Source organism: Polypterus senegalus, chromosome 5 (genome assembly GCF_016835505.1).
Source record: "Polypterus senegalus isolate Bchr_013 chromosome 5, ASM1683550v1, whole genome shotgun sequence".
Taxonomy (NCBI): domain Eukaryota; kingdom Metazoa; phylum Chordata; class Cladistia; order Polypteriformes; family Polypteridae; genus Polypterus; species Polypterus senegalus.
Window position 1 is genome coordinate 112,825,346 of NC_053158.1, and position 20,573 is coordinate 112,845,918.

The following is a 20,573-nucleotide window of genomic DNA, read 5'->3' on the forward strand; positions in this document are numbered from 1 at the left end:
TGATGACATATATACTATAAATTAATTCTGAAAAAGTAGTATATAATCGAATAACACATTAAAATAGCATTAGTCATTTGACAGCTAAATGTATTGTTTTGTACTATATTATCATGTACAACATTCAGTATACTTACTGAAGAGACTCTGGTGTGGTACAAAGGTGAAGAGGTGTGTATCCATCTTCTGTCACAGAGTTGGGGTTGGCACCATACATTAGGAGCAGCTTGGCACATTCTTCTCTTGCATTTAAGCATGCTTCATGAAGAGCAGTTTTGCCACCTGGAGCTAGCTCCACATCTGATCCTCTCATTAGCAGATACTTTAAACAGTCCACATAACCTCTACCTGCGGTGATATGAAGTGGAGTTGTCAACTCCTGTTCATAGGTCAGAGACCAAAGCCCTGCATGGATTAGGAACAACAAAAAGCATACTGTTAAACCCTGGTATATATGATAATTGTATCTAATTGCAGTTTTATGTAGAAAATAAGATTAGTTAATCAATCTACTTTCTGAGTCTTCTTTTTTCTTTGCAGAATCACTGAAATAGAGCATATCCTAGCAGCATTTTATGCAAGGTAAGAGCCAAGTACTGTATGTTTCACTGTTCTGTCCTGACAAATGTGCAGTTTCATACGTAAACACGGTGTTTATCAAGCATTGTGTGTGGAATGATAAAAAATATGCACTCCAAATTGATACAGTACATATCAACCTAATAATTATTTTTAAATTAAAACTGAAAAACTGGTATCTGTGAAATGTACAAGTTTTGGAAGAAGATGTGACAGATAGGGGGCACTGTCGTCCTCTTGAACCCTCAGACCAGACGCCAGACGCCAGACACCAGACAAAAGTCCCAATAATTTTATTTTTACAATAATAAAGTGCACAAAGCACCTCCACCTCCACTATACTCAATAAACAATCAATAATAATAACAATAATCAAATCCTCCACTCCCAGACGCATTGTCACCCTTCCTCCCAACTCAGCTCAAATCGCTGGAGTTTCCCATAGTCCTTTATAGTCCTTTACCCGGAAGTGCTTCTGATCCCCCAGTCCATGTGATTTCCCAGCACTTCCGGGTCAGGTGAAAACTCCTCTTTTTCTTCAGCCCGTACTTTATTTCTTCTGTCGTCATGACTGTAACGTACTTACGGGCTCTATGGAAAATATAAGTCTCTGGGCCTCCCTGCAGCGTCCCCTGGTGGCCCCGACGTTATCCAGCAGGGCTGTGCATTAAAACTGCAAATACCATGATTCCCTGCTGGCATTCCGGGCATCTCCATGTTGCAGGGAGGGCTCCATCTGGCGGTTTGGGGGTATTGGCCAGGATAAGTTGCTGGCCATAGTCCACAAAGGGAAGAACCAAATTAATAAAAAGCTGAAATTAAAATAAAATGGAACATAAAAGGGTCCAAGTGGCAAGAATATAAGACAAAATGAATGCAACTTGCAAACAGAAAATATCAAATGTTTTTTGGAATTCAAAGACACATTCTGAGAGAAAGAATCATGTAAGAGAAAGATTAAGGGAAAAACAGACCAAAAGGGTAGCTATGAACAATATTATTAATAATATACAATGAAGGAGAAAGTGATAACTTTGAATCTACCTTCATGTAAAACACAAATACCAATGAAAGATCTTACAAGGGCATGCTTTTATCTTTATTCTTTTTCAACATGTAGCCACCCATTTCAAAACCAGGCTTCCACAATACTTACTAGTTGTTAGGGTCTATAGATACATCAAATAACCCTTCAGCATTGCAACTAAAGGGTTTACTGTTTTTTTTTTTTTTTTAAGTATAAATTTCTCTATTACAGTTTGTGTAAAAACCCACCTAACCTCTAACTAACATTATGTACATTCAAAATAAAGTTCTAGTTTGCTGTTCTATTGTATGTCTAGCTGTATATGCCATATTGTCTTCTTCAAGGTCTTAGTGGTGTTTGTAGCATTGCTCTCAACAAAAAGTCCACACCTTGCTTGTAAAGAGGATTTTTATCATCATCAAGTAAGTGGCATAACTCGGGTAGAAAAGGATCAACAAAAGAGAGATGAGAAACATAAACACAAGAATACAAAGCACTGCTAGGTGATTAGCAGACACAGAACAGGTCATTTTAAGTGCTACTTACACTTAGCATGAATGATATTAAGGCTTGTAGATTTTGAAACATAAGAAAAATAAAGATTTCTGTGAATTATTGCAGTTTTTAAATTTACTTGGAACTATGGCAATATGTATGTCTTCTGCAAGAAAGGGTCAGGGACATATATAGCAACAAAACACTAACACTTGAGTAGTTAATAGTTGTTCCTCACACAGCATAAAGAAAATATGTGCTTGAATGCTGATCTATTATGTTAGTAGGGAGTGTACCCATTTTCCCCATTGTCTGAATGGGGGTTTAAACTAGTCTGGTTTTACTCCCAAACATATGGCGTCCTCTGCCACCTGTTCAGTCTGTCTCTAAGTTTCCGGAAAAGTGCTGCTGTTGTGTAAAAAATCCTATATTGTTCCTGTTCTAAAGAAGACAGGCACCTCTTCAACTAATATTACAAACCACTGGCACTTATGTCTCACATGATGAACACCTTTGAGAGACTGGTCCTGGACTATATGAGTCCTCTTGAGGTAGATCAGTTGGACCAACTGCAGTTTGCCTATCGGACAAAAACTGGAGTGGAGGATACTATAATTTGTCTTCTCCACAAAGCCTATTCTTAATTGGACAAAACTGGCAGCACTGTGAGGATTACATTTTTCAATTTCTTCAGTGTTTTCAATATTATTCAGCCATCCCTGTTAAGGTGTAAGCTCAGAGATATGCTTATAGTGTCCTGGATAATGGAAGATCTGTTCGGCAGACCACAGTTACGTGAGACTCAAGGACTGTTTCTGATATGGATGTGAGCAACACTGGAGCACCACAAGAAACAGTTCTGTCTTCTTTTCTCTTCACTCTGTACCACTCAAACTACAAATATAACATGAGATCATGTCACTCTGCTTGAATGGGGTGTATTGATAAGGGCAATGAAACAGAGTATAGGATTTACATGGAGAACTTTGTTTCATGGTGCACAAATAATAGTCTACAACTTAACATCAGTAAAACCAAGCAACTGCTTATTTACTTCACTGCACCAAACACCCTCTATGTCTGGTCACTATTCAGGGAGCGGATGTAGAGACTGTGTACTCATACATGTACTTGGGGGACCACATGAATGATAGGTTGGGCTGGTCTCAGAACACAGAGGAACTGTATAAGAAAGTGCAGAGCAGACTCTTATTCCTTAGGAGACTGTATCCCTTTAATGTGAGAAATGACATCCATCTATATCTCTGAGGCCCACTGAATTAACAAGCTAATGAAAAGGGCAGGCTTAGTTATGTGATGCACTCTGGACTCTGGACACTCTGCAAGTAGTAGCGAAGGAGAGAGTTAAAACAAAACTGACGCCCCCCAACACACTAACACTGAGGACTACAGTGAACAAATTATTCCGTTAAAATATGTTAAGAAATGCTACTGGGACTCCTTTATACAAACAGCAATATGCCTGTATAATGCCTCACTTTTAAATGTTTTTTCATTTTTAGTCATTTTGGTGTGTGTTCAGACCATAGTACATGTTTATTTATTGATCTGTTTATGTATTTATTTATTTAATGAGCAACAAAACTGCAGGTCTTTCTAACTGCATGGCCAGACATCTCTATTAATCCCACTCAGACTACTATTCTAAAATAATAGATATCAACAATAATAATCTCCATGTACTGTTTAAAACAGTGGCAAATTTAACAACTGGGAATTCAGCACTACAGTACAAAATACCACCAGACATTAGCATTACAGACTTTGTAGTATTCTTTAAAGAGAAAATCAAGAATACTATCAGCTTAGCAAACCCTGTCTTACCTTGCATACATCACTTTAGAAATTTTTACCTTCTAACAGAACTGGAAGTCTTAACTTTAATTTCTAAAATGAAACTTTCTAATTGTTCCTTAGACCCAGTGCCAACAAAACTAGATAAAAGATCAATGTATGTTCTGGCAGCACCTATTCTTAGCATTATCAGTAGCTCATTATTGAATGGCGCAGTTCCCGATGTACTAAAAGTGTCAATTATCGAACCATTAATTAAAAAGCCAGACCTAGACCGACTTACACTTAAAATTTATAGACCCATTTCAAATTTACCCTTTCTTCTTCTTCTCACACACCACAATTTTTTTTGAGAAATTCCAGTCTGGCTTCTGCGCTGGTCATTGTATAGAAACGGCACTAACACAAGTTGTAAATAACATTTTGTTATCAATTATGTTGTTAGATTTAAGTGCAGCGTTTGACACCATAGACCATCCTGTTTTACTACATGGGGAAGAAAATGACATTGGTCTCACAGGCACTGTCATTGCTTGGTTTAGTTCTTATTTATCAAATTGATTCTGGTACATCCAGAAATGTGTTGACAGAACTCTGTCATTGTACTGTGAGCCTTCTGAACTCTTTTGAGACCCTCCCCAATGGGACGACATGCAGAAGTGCGACTGCCATGCCTGTTGAGGATTGCTTATCTGTCGCTGAGGCAGCCGCAAATTTGCACCGCCACAGAAATAACTACAAGGTGATCGCAGAGAACATTATAACTTGGCCTGGCCCCAACCCTGCCTGTTTGCTGTGTCTGTGTATAGTAGAATGGTACAATAAATAACCTTGCTGTTCCTGTTTTGAGGTGAATAAAGCTGAAATACTAAATTTGCTAAAATACTGAAACTCAGCCTTGTCTTTGCGGTGCAAGACACTGACTCACGCATCACATACACAGAAGTGAGATATGGAGTCCCGCAGGGCTCAGTACTGCGACCTTTACTGTTTTCACTTTACATGTTTCCACTGAGAACTATCATTAGAAAACATAATGTTAATTTTCACTTGTATGAAGATGACAGACCAGTGTTAATTTTGACAATACTTTTTGATTTAGTTTTAGTCTTAGTCTTCTGACTAAATTACATTTTAGTTTTAGCAACATTTTAGTCACTTAAATATTATTAGTTTTAGTCAACAAAAAGTAAGTTAATTTTAGCAAATCTTTTAGTAAAAAGTAGATCGGTTTCAATCCACTAAAAGTAAATTAGTCAAACAGTCAAAATCAGATGGATATCTTATTTCACATATGGATATGCACAAAATATACTGTACCCCTAAACTATTATACTAACATGTACACTAATGAGTCAAGCCACATGTAGTGATTATTGCAGATAAAATGAAGAGTAGGTGTAGAAAGGATTTACTCCAAAAGATCTTGGTCCGATACAGTGCATCCAGAAAGTATTTACAATGCGTCACTTTTTCCACATTTTGTTAAGTTACAGTCTTATTTCAAAATGGAATAAACTAATTTTTTTCCTCAGAATTCTACACACAACACCCCATAATGACACCGTGAAAAAAGTTTACTTGAGGTTTTTGCAAATTTATTAAAAATAAAAAAACTGAGAAATCACATGTACATAAGTATTCACAGCCTTTGCTCAATACTTTTTCGATGCACCTTTGGCAGCAATTACAGCCTCAAGTCTTTTTGAATATGATGCCACAAGCTTGGCACACCTATCCTTGGCCAGTTTCGCCCATTCCTCTTTGCAGCACCTCTCAAGCTCCATCGGGTTGGATGGGAAGCGTCGGTGCACAGCCATTTTAAGATCTCTCCAGAGATGTTCAATCAGATTCAAGTCTGGGCTTTGGCTGGGTTGCTCAAGGATATTCACAGAGAATTTTGTTTCTCATGGTCTGAGAGTCCTTCAGGTGCCATTTGGCAAACTCCAGGCGGGCTGCCATGTGCCTTTTACTAAGGTGTGGCTTCCGTCTGGCCACTACCATACAGGCCTGATTGGTGGATTGCTGCAGGGATGGTTGTCCTTCTGGAAGGTTCTCCTCTCTCCACACAGGACCTCTGGAGCTCTGACAGAGTGACCATCGGGTTCTTGGTCACCTCCCTGACTAAGGCCTTTCTCCCCCGATTGCTTAGTTTAGATGGCCGGCCAGCTCTAGGAAGAGTCCTGGTGGTTTCGAACTTCTTCCACTTATGGATGATGGAGGCCACTGTGCTCATTGGGACCTTCAAAGCAGCAGAATTTTTTCTGTAACCTTGGTTTGTGCTCTGAAATGAACTGTCAACTGTGGGACCTTATTTAGACAGGTGTGTGCCTTTCCAAATCATGTCCAATCAACTGAATTTACCACATGTGGACTCCAATTAAGCTGCAGAAACATCTCAAGGATGATCAGGGGAAACAGGATGCACCTGAGCTCAATTTTGAGCTTCATGGCAAAGGCTGTGAATACTTATGCACATGTGCTTTCTCAATTTTTTTATTTTTAATAAATTTGCAAAAACCTCAAGTAAACTTTTTTCACATTGTCATTATAGGGTTGTGTGTAGAATTCTGAGGAAAAAAATGAATTTAATCCATTTTGGAATAAGGCTGTAACATAACAAAATGTGGAAAAAGTGATGTGCTGTGAATACTTTCCGGATGCACTGTAATGTCAGCTCTGGTCTGTCATCATAGCTTTCTGGCCCTCAACATGCCTTACTTTTGCTGCTATTAGTGTTTATCAAAAAATATATATATGATATAAGTCATATGACATATGTGTTTTTTCTATGTTTTTCACATTTTAGGGGTTATGCTTATAAACATTAGTTTGCCCCAAAAACCAAACGAATAACACAATTTTATTGTTTGCATATTCGTATTCAACAGTAAAGCAATGCTGTTTTGCTGTACTATACATGTACATATCGCATTAATTGGGAGATGCACTTCAAGCACTGAAATCCTAAATACATTTTATGTTAGTATTAACAAATGGAGCAGCTCACTTCTTCAATAATGGTGACAAGTCACTTTGTTTGAAACTTGCCTCAATTTTTAATTAATTAACTGTTATTGTCACTGCCGCTATGCCCCTGTGTGTAAGTGGATGACTGCGAGATGGTTTCATCCACAACCCTGAACTATATCCACTAGTTACAAAATGGATGGATATGTGGGCAAACACGTAGATGTGCTCATTAAAATGATTACGTTTATGGTCATTACAAAGCTTCTGTTCCTTTATCGGGATTGTGTAGGACACTGTATTAAAAGCGATAAACCCCCCTGTCATTTAATCTGCTGTAACAAAAGCGTGACACTAAAACAGTTAAATCTCATATACTGAGGGCTCAGCGCATCTGATTGTGTTCTCAAAGCTGTACGGATCTGTCTCTTAAGCAACTCGTAAAGGGATAAAACTGCAGTAACAAAATCTTGTGTGTTGTCTGTGTGTTGGCTTTTTTTTTCCATTAATAAGCATGCTGAAATTCTCGAACACACACCACTGCCAGACATAACATCTGCTTTTTTCTTTTCGATGTGTTAATGCAGTGCTGTATCATTACCACCATTAAGGCCGGTTTATACTTCACGCTTAGAACGTGTACATGCAGGCATCATTGCTGCAACTCACCCCCAGCGTTCATTTGACATGTCCTTTGAGCATGTCCTCAGAAATTAATGTGATGCATGCATGAGTTGCAGTAACAGCAAAAAGTCAGGGGATGCAGTGTAATCAAGTCTGAGCATGACATCAGAGTCTCTGTTTACTATCTGCATGTGACAGAAAGCCACTTTGCTTACAGGATTGATGTGCGTGCTTTGATGTTTGATGAATGGTTCGATGAATGCTGACATACAAATGCATTTGTGGTGCTTTTATATTCAAGCGTCACATATTCCCCAACGTAATGACATGATACATTTTAAAAGTCTCACATACCATCATCTGTGCTGTCTTTTTTTTCACCTTCACAACAGCATCAGAATGTATGGCAGCGTAATTGAGCCACAAAGAAAAAAAGTAAGGACACAGTGAAAAGGTCTATTTTATGATTAAAGTGGAAATTTCAGCTTTAATCTTGAAATGTTCACTTTAATCTCATAATTTATTTTGTCATTAAAGTAGAATGTCATAAATGTCATCTTAAAACTGACCCAGTTGTTAATCGCCACATGCTTCTGGGGTTTCCTCCTGAATTGACAGCAGTAGCAAGCAGCAATCACCTCACAGAACACATTAAATCTATGATATTTCAGCACTCTGCACATTTAGAATCCTTAGATTTATGCTTGATAACACTTTCATAACGAAATGCATTACAGTATGTATATTACATTTTACACAGAAGTCGTTAAATTCATTTAAATAATGAATTTAATAATTACAGTGATCCCTCGCTATATCGCGCTTCGACTTTCGCGGCTTCACTCCATCGCGATTTTAAATGTAAGCATATCTAAATATATATTACGGATTTTTCGCTGGTTCGCAGATTTCTGCGAACAATGGGTCTTTCAATTTATGTTACATACTTCCTCAGTTTGTTTTCCCAGTTGATTTCATACAAGAGACGCTATTGGCGGATGGCTGAGAAGCTACCCAATCAGAGCACGTATTACCTATTAAATAAAACTCCTAAATGATATACGATATGCTTCCCGCGCGCAGCTTTGCACACTTAAAAGCTCTAAAAGCCCGTATTGATTTTTCATTGTTTGTTTTTCTCTGTCTCTCTCACTCTCTCTGAGAAATACAGGCAAATACTTATCCATCATGCAATACCATCAGGGAGGCGTATGATTGGCCCCATTATCTGCTCCGGACGGAGTGTGAGCAGAGGGGCTGTTTGCACAGTGGCTGTTTGCTTGGAAGATACTGACGTGCCTGTAAAACAATGCTGAAAGGCTACCTTCACATTGATCCCTTCATTGCGCCGCTTTATCGCGGTGCTTGCATACTTAAAAGCGCAACAGCCCTATTGATTTTTGATTGTTTACTTTCCTCTACACCCTGAAGAGGAAGATATGTTTGCATTCTTTTAATTGTGAGAAAGAACTGCCATCTCTGTCTTGTCATGGAGCACAGTTTAAACTTTTGACTAAAGGGTGTTATTTCATGTCTAGAGGGCTCTAATAATGTTAAAAAACATATTTAGAAGGTCATAAACAGGTTTTCAATGCTCTAACTGCGAAAATATTAGATTTATAAATAAAGAATCCTACTTCTTGGAAATTCATTTATCTGTCTGGAGCGGATCAACCGCTATAAACGAGAGTTTACTGTATAACTGTGCGGATAATATTTATAAACAGTGTGGGAGAGTTTCTAAGAGCTTAAATATATAAAAATAACCATACAAACATATGGTTTCTACTTCGCGGATTTTCACCTATCGCGGGGGTTTTGGAACGCAACCCCCGCGATCGAGGAGGGATTACTGTACACATGTGGGGGTGGCATGGTGACGGAGTGGCAGTGCTGATGCCTGGAGTTAGCAAGTTTTCCTGATGGGTTTCCACAGTCTACTCCAGAATCCTTCCAAAGACATGAAGTTTTTGGGATTTGGTGATGCTAAAATGATGCTAGTGTGTGTATGTGTGTGTGCTTGTATTCACCTTGCGATGAGATGATTCCCTGTCCAGGGATTGTTTCTGTCTCGTGCCTGATCCTTGCTGGAATGGGTACATCCCTGGATTGATGGATGACTGATGAATGTAATCATTAAAAATTCTTTTACTGTGACAAGGTGTCCTCAGAATTTAATGAATGTTTCAGACAATTCACTACACAGTAAAGCCAAATTTTTTCTCACCATGATAATACCTTGTACTGCTACCTGGTGGAATCTTCCAGATTAATGTAAAGTACTTGTGCAAGTATACACAGTACAACACTTGCGTAGCAGTAGCGTCTGCAGGAGCATGCGTCGCATCGCATGAAGTATAAAACCGGCCTTAGTATTAGCAGGTGTCACGCACGTGCGAGTAGGGGGCCGCAGAAGGACCTAAACGGGAGCATGAAAGCACATGCCAGAGGAGATTGGCAGAGTACTAACCTCTCTCTCTTTTATCCTACAGAAAGAAAGATGCACCACCGCCATGATCCTGCTGCCATTTCCTCATTCCGCATCACCACTTCCACCCTCCCTCTGTCGAGTCCTGATGATGTCATCAATCCCAGAATTCATCTTGGTTCCTTCCCGGCATGCATCATTCTTCATTTCCGGTCCCTCATCATAAATCTTCCCCCATTCCGCCATTTGGGCAGTCTCTGTTAGAACCTACAATTAATGTACAAATCTACTTTGACTCATCTTGACAGTATACAGGGCCAGAAAACCCCAAATCTTTATGTTTGTCTGGACTCTTTATTACAGTGGCGTAGTCGGCAGGATTCAGAAAGTCTGAAAAATGTCTGAAGGACAGGACCTTAACTCCGAACTGACAGGAATGGCAGCCCAAATCCAAGCTCTGCAGCTTGAACAAGCCGCGACCAAATGTGAGTTGGAGGATACCAAAGCCCGGTTGGCCTCAGCAGAAGCAGTAAGACCTGATCCGCTTCGACCTCTACCTCCTCCTATCGTTCCACTCTCCGAGGCAGACGACATTGAATCGTATTTAGGGATTTTTGAATGCACCAGCACCCGGAATCAATGGCAGCGGACGGAGTGGGCATCCATATCAGTGCCGTACCTGAAGGGGGCCGTGCAGCGGGCTTATTATGATCTCCCCGAGGAGGAAGCTGCGAATTATGACCTCCAGAAAGCTGAAATACTCAGCCACTACGGCATCACGTCGGACCAGCAGGCGAGTGAATGGAGGAATCAGCAATTTGACCCGGATCGCCCTGCCCGAGCTCAAGCTTTTGAATTTTGGGGTTAGATGGGCCGCTGGTTAAGGTCAGAAGGACCACAGGCACGCCGAGTGGTTGAACAACTGGCATGCGAAGGTTTAGTTAATGCCATGCTTAGCTATCTCGCCCAGCAGGTCCGAAGACATCCATTCAAGAATATGAAGGGTCTTTTAGAGGTCCTGGAGTGTCAACTCGCGGTGCACCGAACCGGGGGATCAGAAAGGCCAGCTCGCGGTGCTCGACAGGGACGCGCTGCTACCCCCAAGCCCTCCCGCCGCGCTGGAATACCTAAAGAAGTCCTGACAGATCAATTACTCCCTTTACTTCAGATACGTTCAGGGAGGTGGCCAAGTTACTGTTACTATGTTAAGCATCTCAAAACGTCTGTCTATCACCCGCAAACGGACGGGTTGGTAGAGCGGTTTAACCAGACATTTAAACAGATGCTACGCAAAGTAGTCAGTGCGGACTGTAGGAACGGACCAGCTTTTGCCTCTTGTGCTTTTTGCCTACCGGGAGGTGCCTCAGGCCTCCACGGGTTTTTCCCCTTTTGAGCTCCTATATGGACGCCAACCCCGGGGACTTTTGGATATAGTAAAAGAAGGGTGGGAAGACGAAACCCCTCCTTCTACTAATGTATTAGAATATGTCACACAACTGCGTGATAGATTAACTAAAATCAGACCTGTTTTAAAAGAACATATGATACGTGCTCAAACAGCGCAAGCGTGGTGTTACAACCAGAACTCGGTACTCCAGGAATTTCACCCGGTAGATTGAGTAATGGTGCTTGTGCCCACATCCCATTCTAAATTATTAGCTCATTGGCAGGGCCCTTATGAGATCAAAGAAAGAAAAGGGCTTGTCGATTATTTGGTAAAACAACCAAATCGTCGACCGGGCGAGAGGGTCTACCACGTGAACCTATTAAAGCCATGGAGAATCAGGGAAGAAACTCCGCTTTCCGGGATGGCCCTCTCCCTTTTCGCAGATAAGCCAGTTCTTAACTTCGGTCCAGAACTGACAACCCAACAAAGACAGGAGTTAGAGCAAACCATATTAGCCGTCCCTGAGGTAGTTAGCAAATCACCTGGCCGTACTTCGCTGATTGAACATGATATCATTACAGAACCCGGGGTGGTAGTCAGGGAAAGACCCTATCGCCTCCCGGAGGCTAAACGTGCAGAAATAGAGCTGGAAATCCAACGGATGTTGAACCTGGACGTTATTGAAGAAAGTCACAGTCCATGGTCCAGCCCTATCGTCCTCGTTTCTAAGCCAGATGGCTCTTGGAGATTCTGTAATGACTTTAGACGTCTGAACCAGGTTTCCAAATTCGATGCTTACCCAATGCCTTGGGTCGATGACCTTATTGAAAGATTGGGTATGGCCCGATATTTGACTACTCTTGACATGACCAAAGGGTACTGGCAAATTCCCTTAGCGGCATCTGTAAAAGAAAAAACTGCCTTTAGTGCCCCTAGTGGACATTGGCAATATAAGGTTCTCCCATTTGGACTGCACGGGGCACCTGCGACCTTCCAACGTCTGGTAGATAGAGTGCTCAGGCCCCATCAGTCCTATTGTGCTGCCTACCTTGATGACGTAGTCATTTATTCCGGCACCTGGGAGGAACATATATTGCAGGTATTTAAAGTTCTCTCAACGCTAGCGAAAGCCGGTCTCCGCATTAACCCACGCAAGTGTTTCTTTGGATTACAGGAGGCCAAATATTTAGGCTACCTAGTGGGGCGAGGACAAGTAAAACCACAATGTTCCAAAATGCAAGACATCTTGGAATGGCCCCGTCCGATTACCAAGAAACAGGTGCAAGCCTTCTTGGGGTTAGCGGGGTATTACCGCCGGTTCATGCCCCGTTTCTCCGAAAGGGCAGCGCCCTTGACTAATCTCACAAAGAAACGGGCTCCTTTATATGTGGCATGGGACGACAAGACAGAACAGGCATTTAGTGACTTGAAGAAGGCCCTGACTTCGGCACCAATTTTGAAAACTCCTAATTTTTCTTTGCCTTTTATTCTCCAGACCGATGCTTCGGACACAGGCCTGGGCGCCGTGCTGAGCCAGAGCATCGATGGTGTCGAACACCCCGTTTTCTACCTAAGCCGGAAACTGTTGGATCGAGAGACCAGGTATGCGGCCGTGGAGAGGGAGGCCTTGGCCATTAAGTGGGCGGTGACTCATCTGAGGTACTACCTGTTGGGTCGCAAGTTCACTCTGGTGACGGACCATGCCGCCTTACAGTGGATGGCACTTCATAAGGAGTCGAACCCCCGAGTCACCAGGTGGTTTTTGGACCTTATCGTCGAGGTCCCCTTCAAGCCAACGCCAATGCCCTCTCCCGGATTCACGACCTCTCGGTTTGGGCTGCCCGACCTGAAGGGTCTGGGCTGAGGGACGGGTCATGTCACACACATGTGAGTAGGGGACCGCGGGAGGACCTAAACGGGAGCATGAAAGCACATGCCAGAGGAGATTGGTGGAGTACTAACCTCTCTCTCTTTTATCCTACAAAAAGAAAGACGCACCACCGCCATGATCCTGCTACCATTTCCTCATTCCGCATCACCAGTTCCGCCCTCTTTCTGTCGAGTCCTGATGATGTCATCAATCCCAGAATTCATCTCGGTTCCTTCCCAGCATGCATCACTCTTCATTTCCGGTCCCACATCATAAATCTTCCCCCATTCCGCCATTTGGGCAGTCTCTGTTAGAACCTACAATTAATGTACAAATCTACTTTGACTCATCTTGACAGTATACGGGGCTGGAAAACCCCAAACCTTTATGTTTGTCTGGACTCTTTATTACACAGGGTGAACAACAGCCAGAGGTGACAGTATCGGCGTCTGGCAAGTCGGCATGGCATGAATCTCAGAATGGTGCACTTCTAGACCTCCCTTCAGGTAGATGGTGTGATGGTTAAACTGCAATGGTTTAAAAGAAAAAGTTGTATAACATTCTGAAGGGACACCATTCAAACTGGCAGGTTTTCCACATTTGATATTTGTAAATTTGTCTGTGTCCTCATAAGAAAAATAACATGATTTAAATCATAGTTATTGAGTCCTTGAATAAATATGAATGTTAAATTATTATGGAAGATTAGCTTTTTAACAAATTCGGTGTTAGCAGACATTACTGACATTCCTCCATGTTAAAAAAAAAACAAGATAAGTATATTATTATGTCTGCTAGATAGAATAATTCTGTTATTCTAGTTGGCAGATATCTCTTAGATATAGAGAGTACAAAAACAGTTTACATCCTAACCCTCTTGACTATTTAAATGTACAGCTTTCCTTGTACCTTTTGTCAGGAACTGAAGATCTAGCTTTGTAATGAAGGGAGTAGAGAAGTGAGCCAATAATTTCTTCCTTTTTGTTTTTTGGTTTACTTTTTTGCTTTTTGAACCTGCCTATATATTTTAGCTGCAAAAAGAGTGTATAAATAAGAGAAAAAATTAAAATAACACTAAAACCACATTCACCACTATTATAATCTATTATATTAGTTTGCCCCTGTATATTTGGCACAGATTCAATGCAGCAGAGTGTTTTAACATGTCCTTCAGTATGTGTTGCACATAAAACACAACTAAACCTCCTTGCAGATAATTTCTAATAATGGTCCACCATAGCACTACAGATGTACAGTACATTTTCACATTGCTAGGTTCCACGGTTGTCACCTTTCATTTAGTCCTCAGGATGCATATTCAGGAAGTACAAAGCTTCATCTGATGTTTTAAACAGATGTGTTTCATTTTCTACAGTGAAATTTAATTGTTTGCTGGTTAAAAAATACCATATCGAATTACTGCATTAAGCCAATTATTGAATTAATTATTAAAGGATGCCTGTGTCTCTGCAACTTCAACACTGGCTTCTAAGAAAGACAAACACACAGTGACATTCATAAAACAAAGATCTCTCGTTTTTATTGTAGAATGATTGTGGTGGCAAAAACCAACAGATAAGAGCTTTTCTACGTCTTGTACATTGGTTCCATATTTTATGTAATGGGTGGATGACTGGATTTCCATTAAATTAACGATACTAAGTATTGAATGGAGCACATACTGTACATGGAAAATTTAGAACAGGATTTGTTTTCCATTGCAAGCCAGGCCAATGTGAATTCATGGACTTCTGTCAATTTCTAAGATGTTATTGTGTATATATTTCCTGCCCAATAATTTTAAGCAGGTGCAATTTTTAAGTAGCTACCCATGTGCCCACTGTCCAGCTTGTCCCTACTTCTCTTCTTGACTTTTGTCAAGCCTTGCATTTTACAGCAGCACCTTAAATGCGCATGATTCCGGATTTTACCTCCTACCTTTCACAGCACTTACCTGGTTTTAGATAAAATTCAACAGATAGACCCCTGAAATCGATTGTGTTTTGAGTATGTTTTCTGTACACAAGTATGACATTTCTCACTTGATTAGAACTCTTCTCATAAGATAGAAGAAAAGAATTGAATGAAGCTTTTAAGAAACTAGCCAGCAGGGAATTTGTACCTCTCTCATTACTGGTTTTATGGAAAGGCAACAGTAATGTTTAGATTTTGTTCACTTTTACAAAATTGTGTAAAGGTGCATAGAATAAATGTCCTCTAGAGCACTTAAGAGAATTTATATAAGAATTGATAAATGATTTCAAAGTTTTTATAAAGTATTACATTGAGGAATAATGAAGGTAACTCCTAGTCATGATATTTCCGAGGTTACTTTATCTTATTAATCAAGAAGTAAGCTCCTTAGCTTTAATGCTAATAAGCAGAGTCGTCATATTTTGATACAAGAAACATATCACTTAATAAAGTTTAATATTCCTTTATGCTGCTATATTTGATTTTTCATAAAAATTTATATGTATAATATTTTTAGTACCCTATGTAAAGCTTTTGCCAAGTATAATAATTTGTTTGTTATTTATAATGTAAATATCCAACAAAAAAACATTTTATAGTTCAAAGAATGTGGTGATTATGATACATGTTAGCTTTTTTTTAAACGAGATTAAGAAGGCTTCACTTTTGCTAAGTTAAAAAATTTAAAACAGTTTCAAAATTTAGGCACAGATCAATTGCAGGAGACTCTGACTCAAGTGGTAACGTTATTTCTTTGGATTGCTTTTCAAATACACAGTAGCAGGTATAAAGCAATTAGGGCAGGAGACAGTTGTTCTTTCACAGTAAACAGCAACAGTAGGTGCAAGTCAATCAGACATGTCATTAAAAAAAAAAAAACTGCTTTATCCAATTTATACATCATTACAAAAGTAAAAAAAAAAAATTGAATAGTGCTTTCACCTTCCATCACGCATGAAAGGTCAGTCAGTCATTGTCCAACACAGGGTCACGGGGGTCTGTTGGAGCCAATCCCAGCCAGCACAGAGTGCAAGGCAGGAACAAACCCCGAGCAGGGCGCTAGCCCACTGCAGGATACACACACACACACACCCACACACCATGCACACACTAGGGACAATTTAGGATTGCCAATGCACTTAACCTGCATTTCTTTGGACTGTGGAAGGAAACTGGAGCACCCAGAGGAAACCCACGCAGGCATGGGGAGAACATGCAAACTCCACACAGGGAGGACCTGGAAAGCGAACCCAGGTCTCCTTGCTGCGAGGCAGCAGCGCTACCACTGTGCCACCGTGCTGCCCCACATGAAAGGTGCTATTTAAATAAAATATATTATCATTATCCTATTAAACATTCAAACTGATAGCAAAAACATGCATAAGAAAGGAAGAGAGAGGAGGAAATAACAGAAATGCATGTTAGGTGAAGGGACAACAGCATAATATTCAAACGTCAAAATGAAAATAACAGGAGCAGAACAAGAATGTGATGATTTTCAGGGAATTATGAAGAAAAGTGAATTGAGTGGGTATATATAAATATATATATAGTGTGCCGTGGCAGTGCTGTATGCTAAATGCAGTTCAGTGTCCATGAGAAACTGTCAGTGCCTCAGATCTAAATCTGTAACAGAGGTGCAAAATAGATTTTGTATGAAGCTTAATGTGCCTCTGTGAGAAAGAATTAATTATTGTTACACTATTTTAAAGTAGTTTGATTAATGTCATTCTACTGGTATTGTGAAGGACATGTTTATTAGACAACTTAGAACTCTAAGAATACCAGAAAATATTAAAAAGTTCAGTGCGATGACAGTTGGGAGTTAAACATTTGCTATCACTCATATAAATACAAATAGTGCATATATTTTTAGGACAAAATCTAGCATTTTTTTTTCTCAGTTAATTTAATTGCTACACAGAAGCTGGGGTAAGTTAAACTATTTGCGCACTACTTTTTGAAAAGTATATTATTAGTTGTGGAGCTCATTTGAAAAACATTATTTAAAAAAAAAGTTATTTACAACAAGGTAAATAAACTGTATCAATTAGTTTTTAACTGTTTCATTCCTTAAATAGCACAATTAGTCAATTAACTAAGTTAAATGACCTTTCATACTGTCCTTTAAAAAACACAAATGTCCTCACTCCACACCCCAAGAATTTCTTTCTCCCAACTTTACTAAAGCTTACACATAAGCAATTCCTCTGGCAGTAATACAGATCAGGGATTTATTCCTGTTTTGAATCGTAATGAATATTTTAGGTTCAAGCCTTAGGTCCTCCCTGATGGAAGTTTGTATGTTCACCCTGTGTCTGTGTGCATTTCTTCTGGGGGCTCTAGTTTCTTCCCACAGTACAAAGACATAGTGGTAAAGTGAATTGACTTTGCAAATATGTCCTGTGTGTGTGTTTGTGTGCGTGTGTGTGTATGTATTCACCCTTTGATGAACATAGGCTCTGTCTGGGTGTTGTCCCCAGTCTCGTGCCCATTGGTTGCTAACATAGGTTAAAGTTGCCCTGTAACCCTGCTTGAAATAAGCAGGTTTTGAAAATACATGGTGTTTTGTTTTAAAAATACTTTTGTTTCCTAAATTTATCTTTTAATAATATTCATGGGTCAAATAATCTTACAAGGAAACAAAAACATTTACTTTTGTTTATATGGCCATTGATATTTTTCTCTTTATTGCACCACTTATGATAGCAATCCTTTTCTAAGATATATATGATACTGATTTTGTAATGTGCATCCTCAGATTGAAAAGGTTAAGAACTCATGGTTCATGTTACTGCAATTTTGCTAAATTTAGCTGTCACACCTTTAATGCAAGTTGGTGCCATCATATATATAAATATATATTCCTATGATTTTCTTTTCACTTAAACACATGGAATAAAAATTATGAACACAAACAACATAATGCAGTTAGCCACAGCTAGAGATAAGACAATAAATAGAAGTGATTGGCTTGTCTATCTTTAGATATTTACACTAATTTAATGAGATAACACATCATTTATGTTTTTCTTTTTTGCAAAAGTTCATGCTATTTTTAGTTTAGTAGGACTGCAAAAGTACTTTTAAAACATCATTTAAAATCAAAAAACACCAGCACATTACCATTTTATATGAGTTGTATTAAAAAATCATTGATCGTAAAAGAGAAGGGAGACAAAGGTAACTAATGACCAGATAAGTAGATAGGAGGCCATGGTGTAGATCATTAGATCCTCATAAGTTTAATTATCAGCATTTTAATTCTACAGCAAAGGAGAAAACAAACAGTTGAAAGCCAAGTCCTTTCTTACGTAAAGTCCTGATCTACCAACTAAAACACTACCAGTTACTGTGATAGTCATAGTGACCTACATCATAATCAGGAAACGTTAAGTACAGTAGAAATCACCGGACCAGAAATAATAACAATACATGTAATCTGCAATTACCAAAAAATCTCAATGAGCAAAATGAAACACCGTCGATGCTGAATAATAAAACAAAAGCATGTCTCAGATGTTTAGACTAAATCTGTTTCTTATGAGGAAGAATTTTAAGGGTATACCAAAAAAGAACGTTGAGGTGATACAGCTGATTACCCATCTTCCTTCTTTTTCCATAGCCAAGAGGATCACAACCCAGAACATGGCCCTTAGTCCAACCACCAAAATGAAGTCATCTTTCTAACCCAAAAAGAAGTCACTGAAGACATATGTTAAATTTGCTCTTCTTACTTTGACAACAGCCCTTTTCCATCTTAGCCTTTCTATGGGTAATAAATGAAGTTACTTCTGGTAACCAAAGCCTTTTCATTCATTCTTATTGTGTACATATTTTTATACATGGTATAACAGCTACACGCTTGTGAAATGGAAGAAGCATAAAAGAAGGTAAAAAAGACAAAGTAGAAATGAGCGCCACTTTAGATAAAGATTGAACAATTATACATTTGTGATGGATATTCTGACAAAAAGAACACATAACTTTATATGCCTATTATATATGAATATTTTTTTTATTACTAACATTTCTCTGTTGTATACATATTTAAGATACTTATTACATTTAAAAATAAACTATTATATTTTAGAAATTAGTAATCACTCTGATTAATCAAATTATATTTTGGGTACATATAAGGAGCCTTGCTTATGTATTCAGATCCTTTTTTTATTCTTAATACTTTCTTCTGACATAAAGTAATGGCACATCAAAAATACTTTTGAGTTTCACTGCTTTGAAATAAAAGTATCACCAACAACATTTCAGTGCATGATTGGTTATTCAGCAAAGTAGAGAATCAATCATAGGTCTGAATACTTTTGAAGGGCACTTCACAGGCTTTACAGGCTATTAAATAAATATTTCTTTACTAGAAGTAACAGAATAAAATCTAACTTACTAACTTCATCTTTGTTGTCTTCACTACAGGTATTCACTAATTTGCATCTAAGCAACAGGTTTGTAATAGTTTACTGATAATGCAAATGGACATATATTGTTAAGTTCCAATTATGTTCATTAGTTTGAAACTGCTTTGTTTTACTGAGTGTTTAATCAAATGTGCATCTTTGTGTGTATACTTTATATAATAGTGATTTGTAAAGTGGTACTTGCATTTTATATGTAAATTTGTTACAGCACATTGACCCTGCACTCAGTGAACAGGGCTTTACAAAATTAAACTGAGTGGAAATGAATTGATAAAGTCATTCACTAACAGCTTCATTGCAATAAGTGAAATGAGACCCAAACAATATAGTCAGCTTTCAAAAATGCTGTTTTAAAGCAAAGCCTTTTCTCTTTTTTCATTCAATTTATACATATGCAATACAAAACACAAAATAAAAGTAACAGTAGAGTTGTTTAAATGATTTTTTCTGCATAATTAAAGTAATATAATTAAATCATCTAAACAAAAATCCTGCTCATGTATTGTCTGTTTCAGATTAACCTCTCAGCAAAAGTGCAACTATTTATGAGACTTAAAAACATTTCCAGTCCGATTGATGAAAAGACACAAATGTAGCTATCAGAAAAATTATATTACATACTCAGCCCCCTGTAGTTGAACCTGTAGTTTTTCCATTCTTCAACATCACTGGTGTCAAAAATTACATTTAGCATGCTATTTGTCTCAGACTCGTTAATAATGTTGATAACAGTATTTTCATCTCCCAAACTCAGTGCATTCCAGTACAATAATTCTTGCCCTTCAGCTTTTCTTGTCACTATGACATCATTGCGGATCTTTTTGGGTGTCTTAAAGATGGTCTTTTGCATGATCACTGTGAAATATATTTTATGTAAAGAAATCCAAAATATTCTTTGTCTTCAGCAAAAAGTAAATATATAAGCTCCTGAAATTTTAAAAGATAGGTAATCCAATCTTGAGAAGTAC

General features: G+C 38.8%; 1 protein-coding gene across 1 annotated transcript in view; it reads right to left on the reverse strand.

The window, feature by feature from the left end:
- The window catches only part of asb10 (ankyrin repeat and SOCS box containing 10), a 55,740-nt gene extending 35,175 nt beyond the window's left edge, over positions 1–20,565 (reverse strand). Inside the window, exons 1-2 of the mRNA XM_039753237.1 lie at positions 20,227–20,565; positions 138–405 (exon numbers count right to left, since the gene is read on the reverse strand). Coding sequence (XP_039609171.1) covers positions 138–405; positions 20,227–20,455 — 497 coding nt within the window. The 5' untranslated portion in view covers positions 20,456–20,565. The remainder of the gene's footprint in view (positions 1–137; positions 406–20,226) is intronic.
- Between the last annotated feature and the right edge of the window lie 8 nt (positions 20,566–20,573).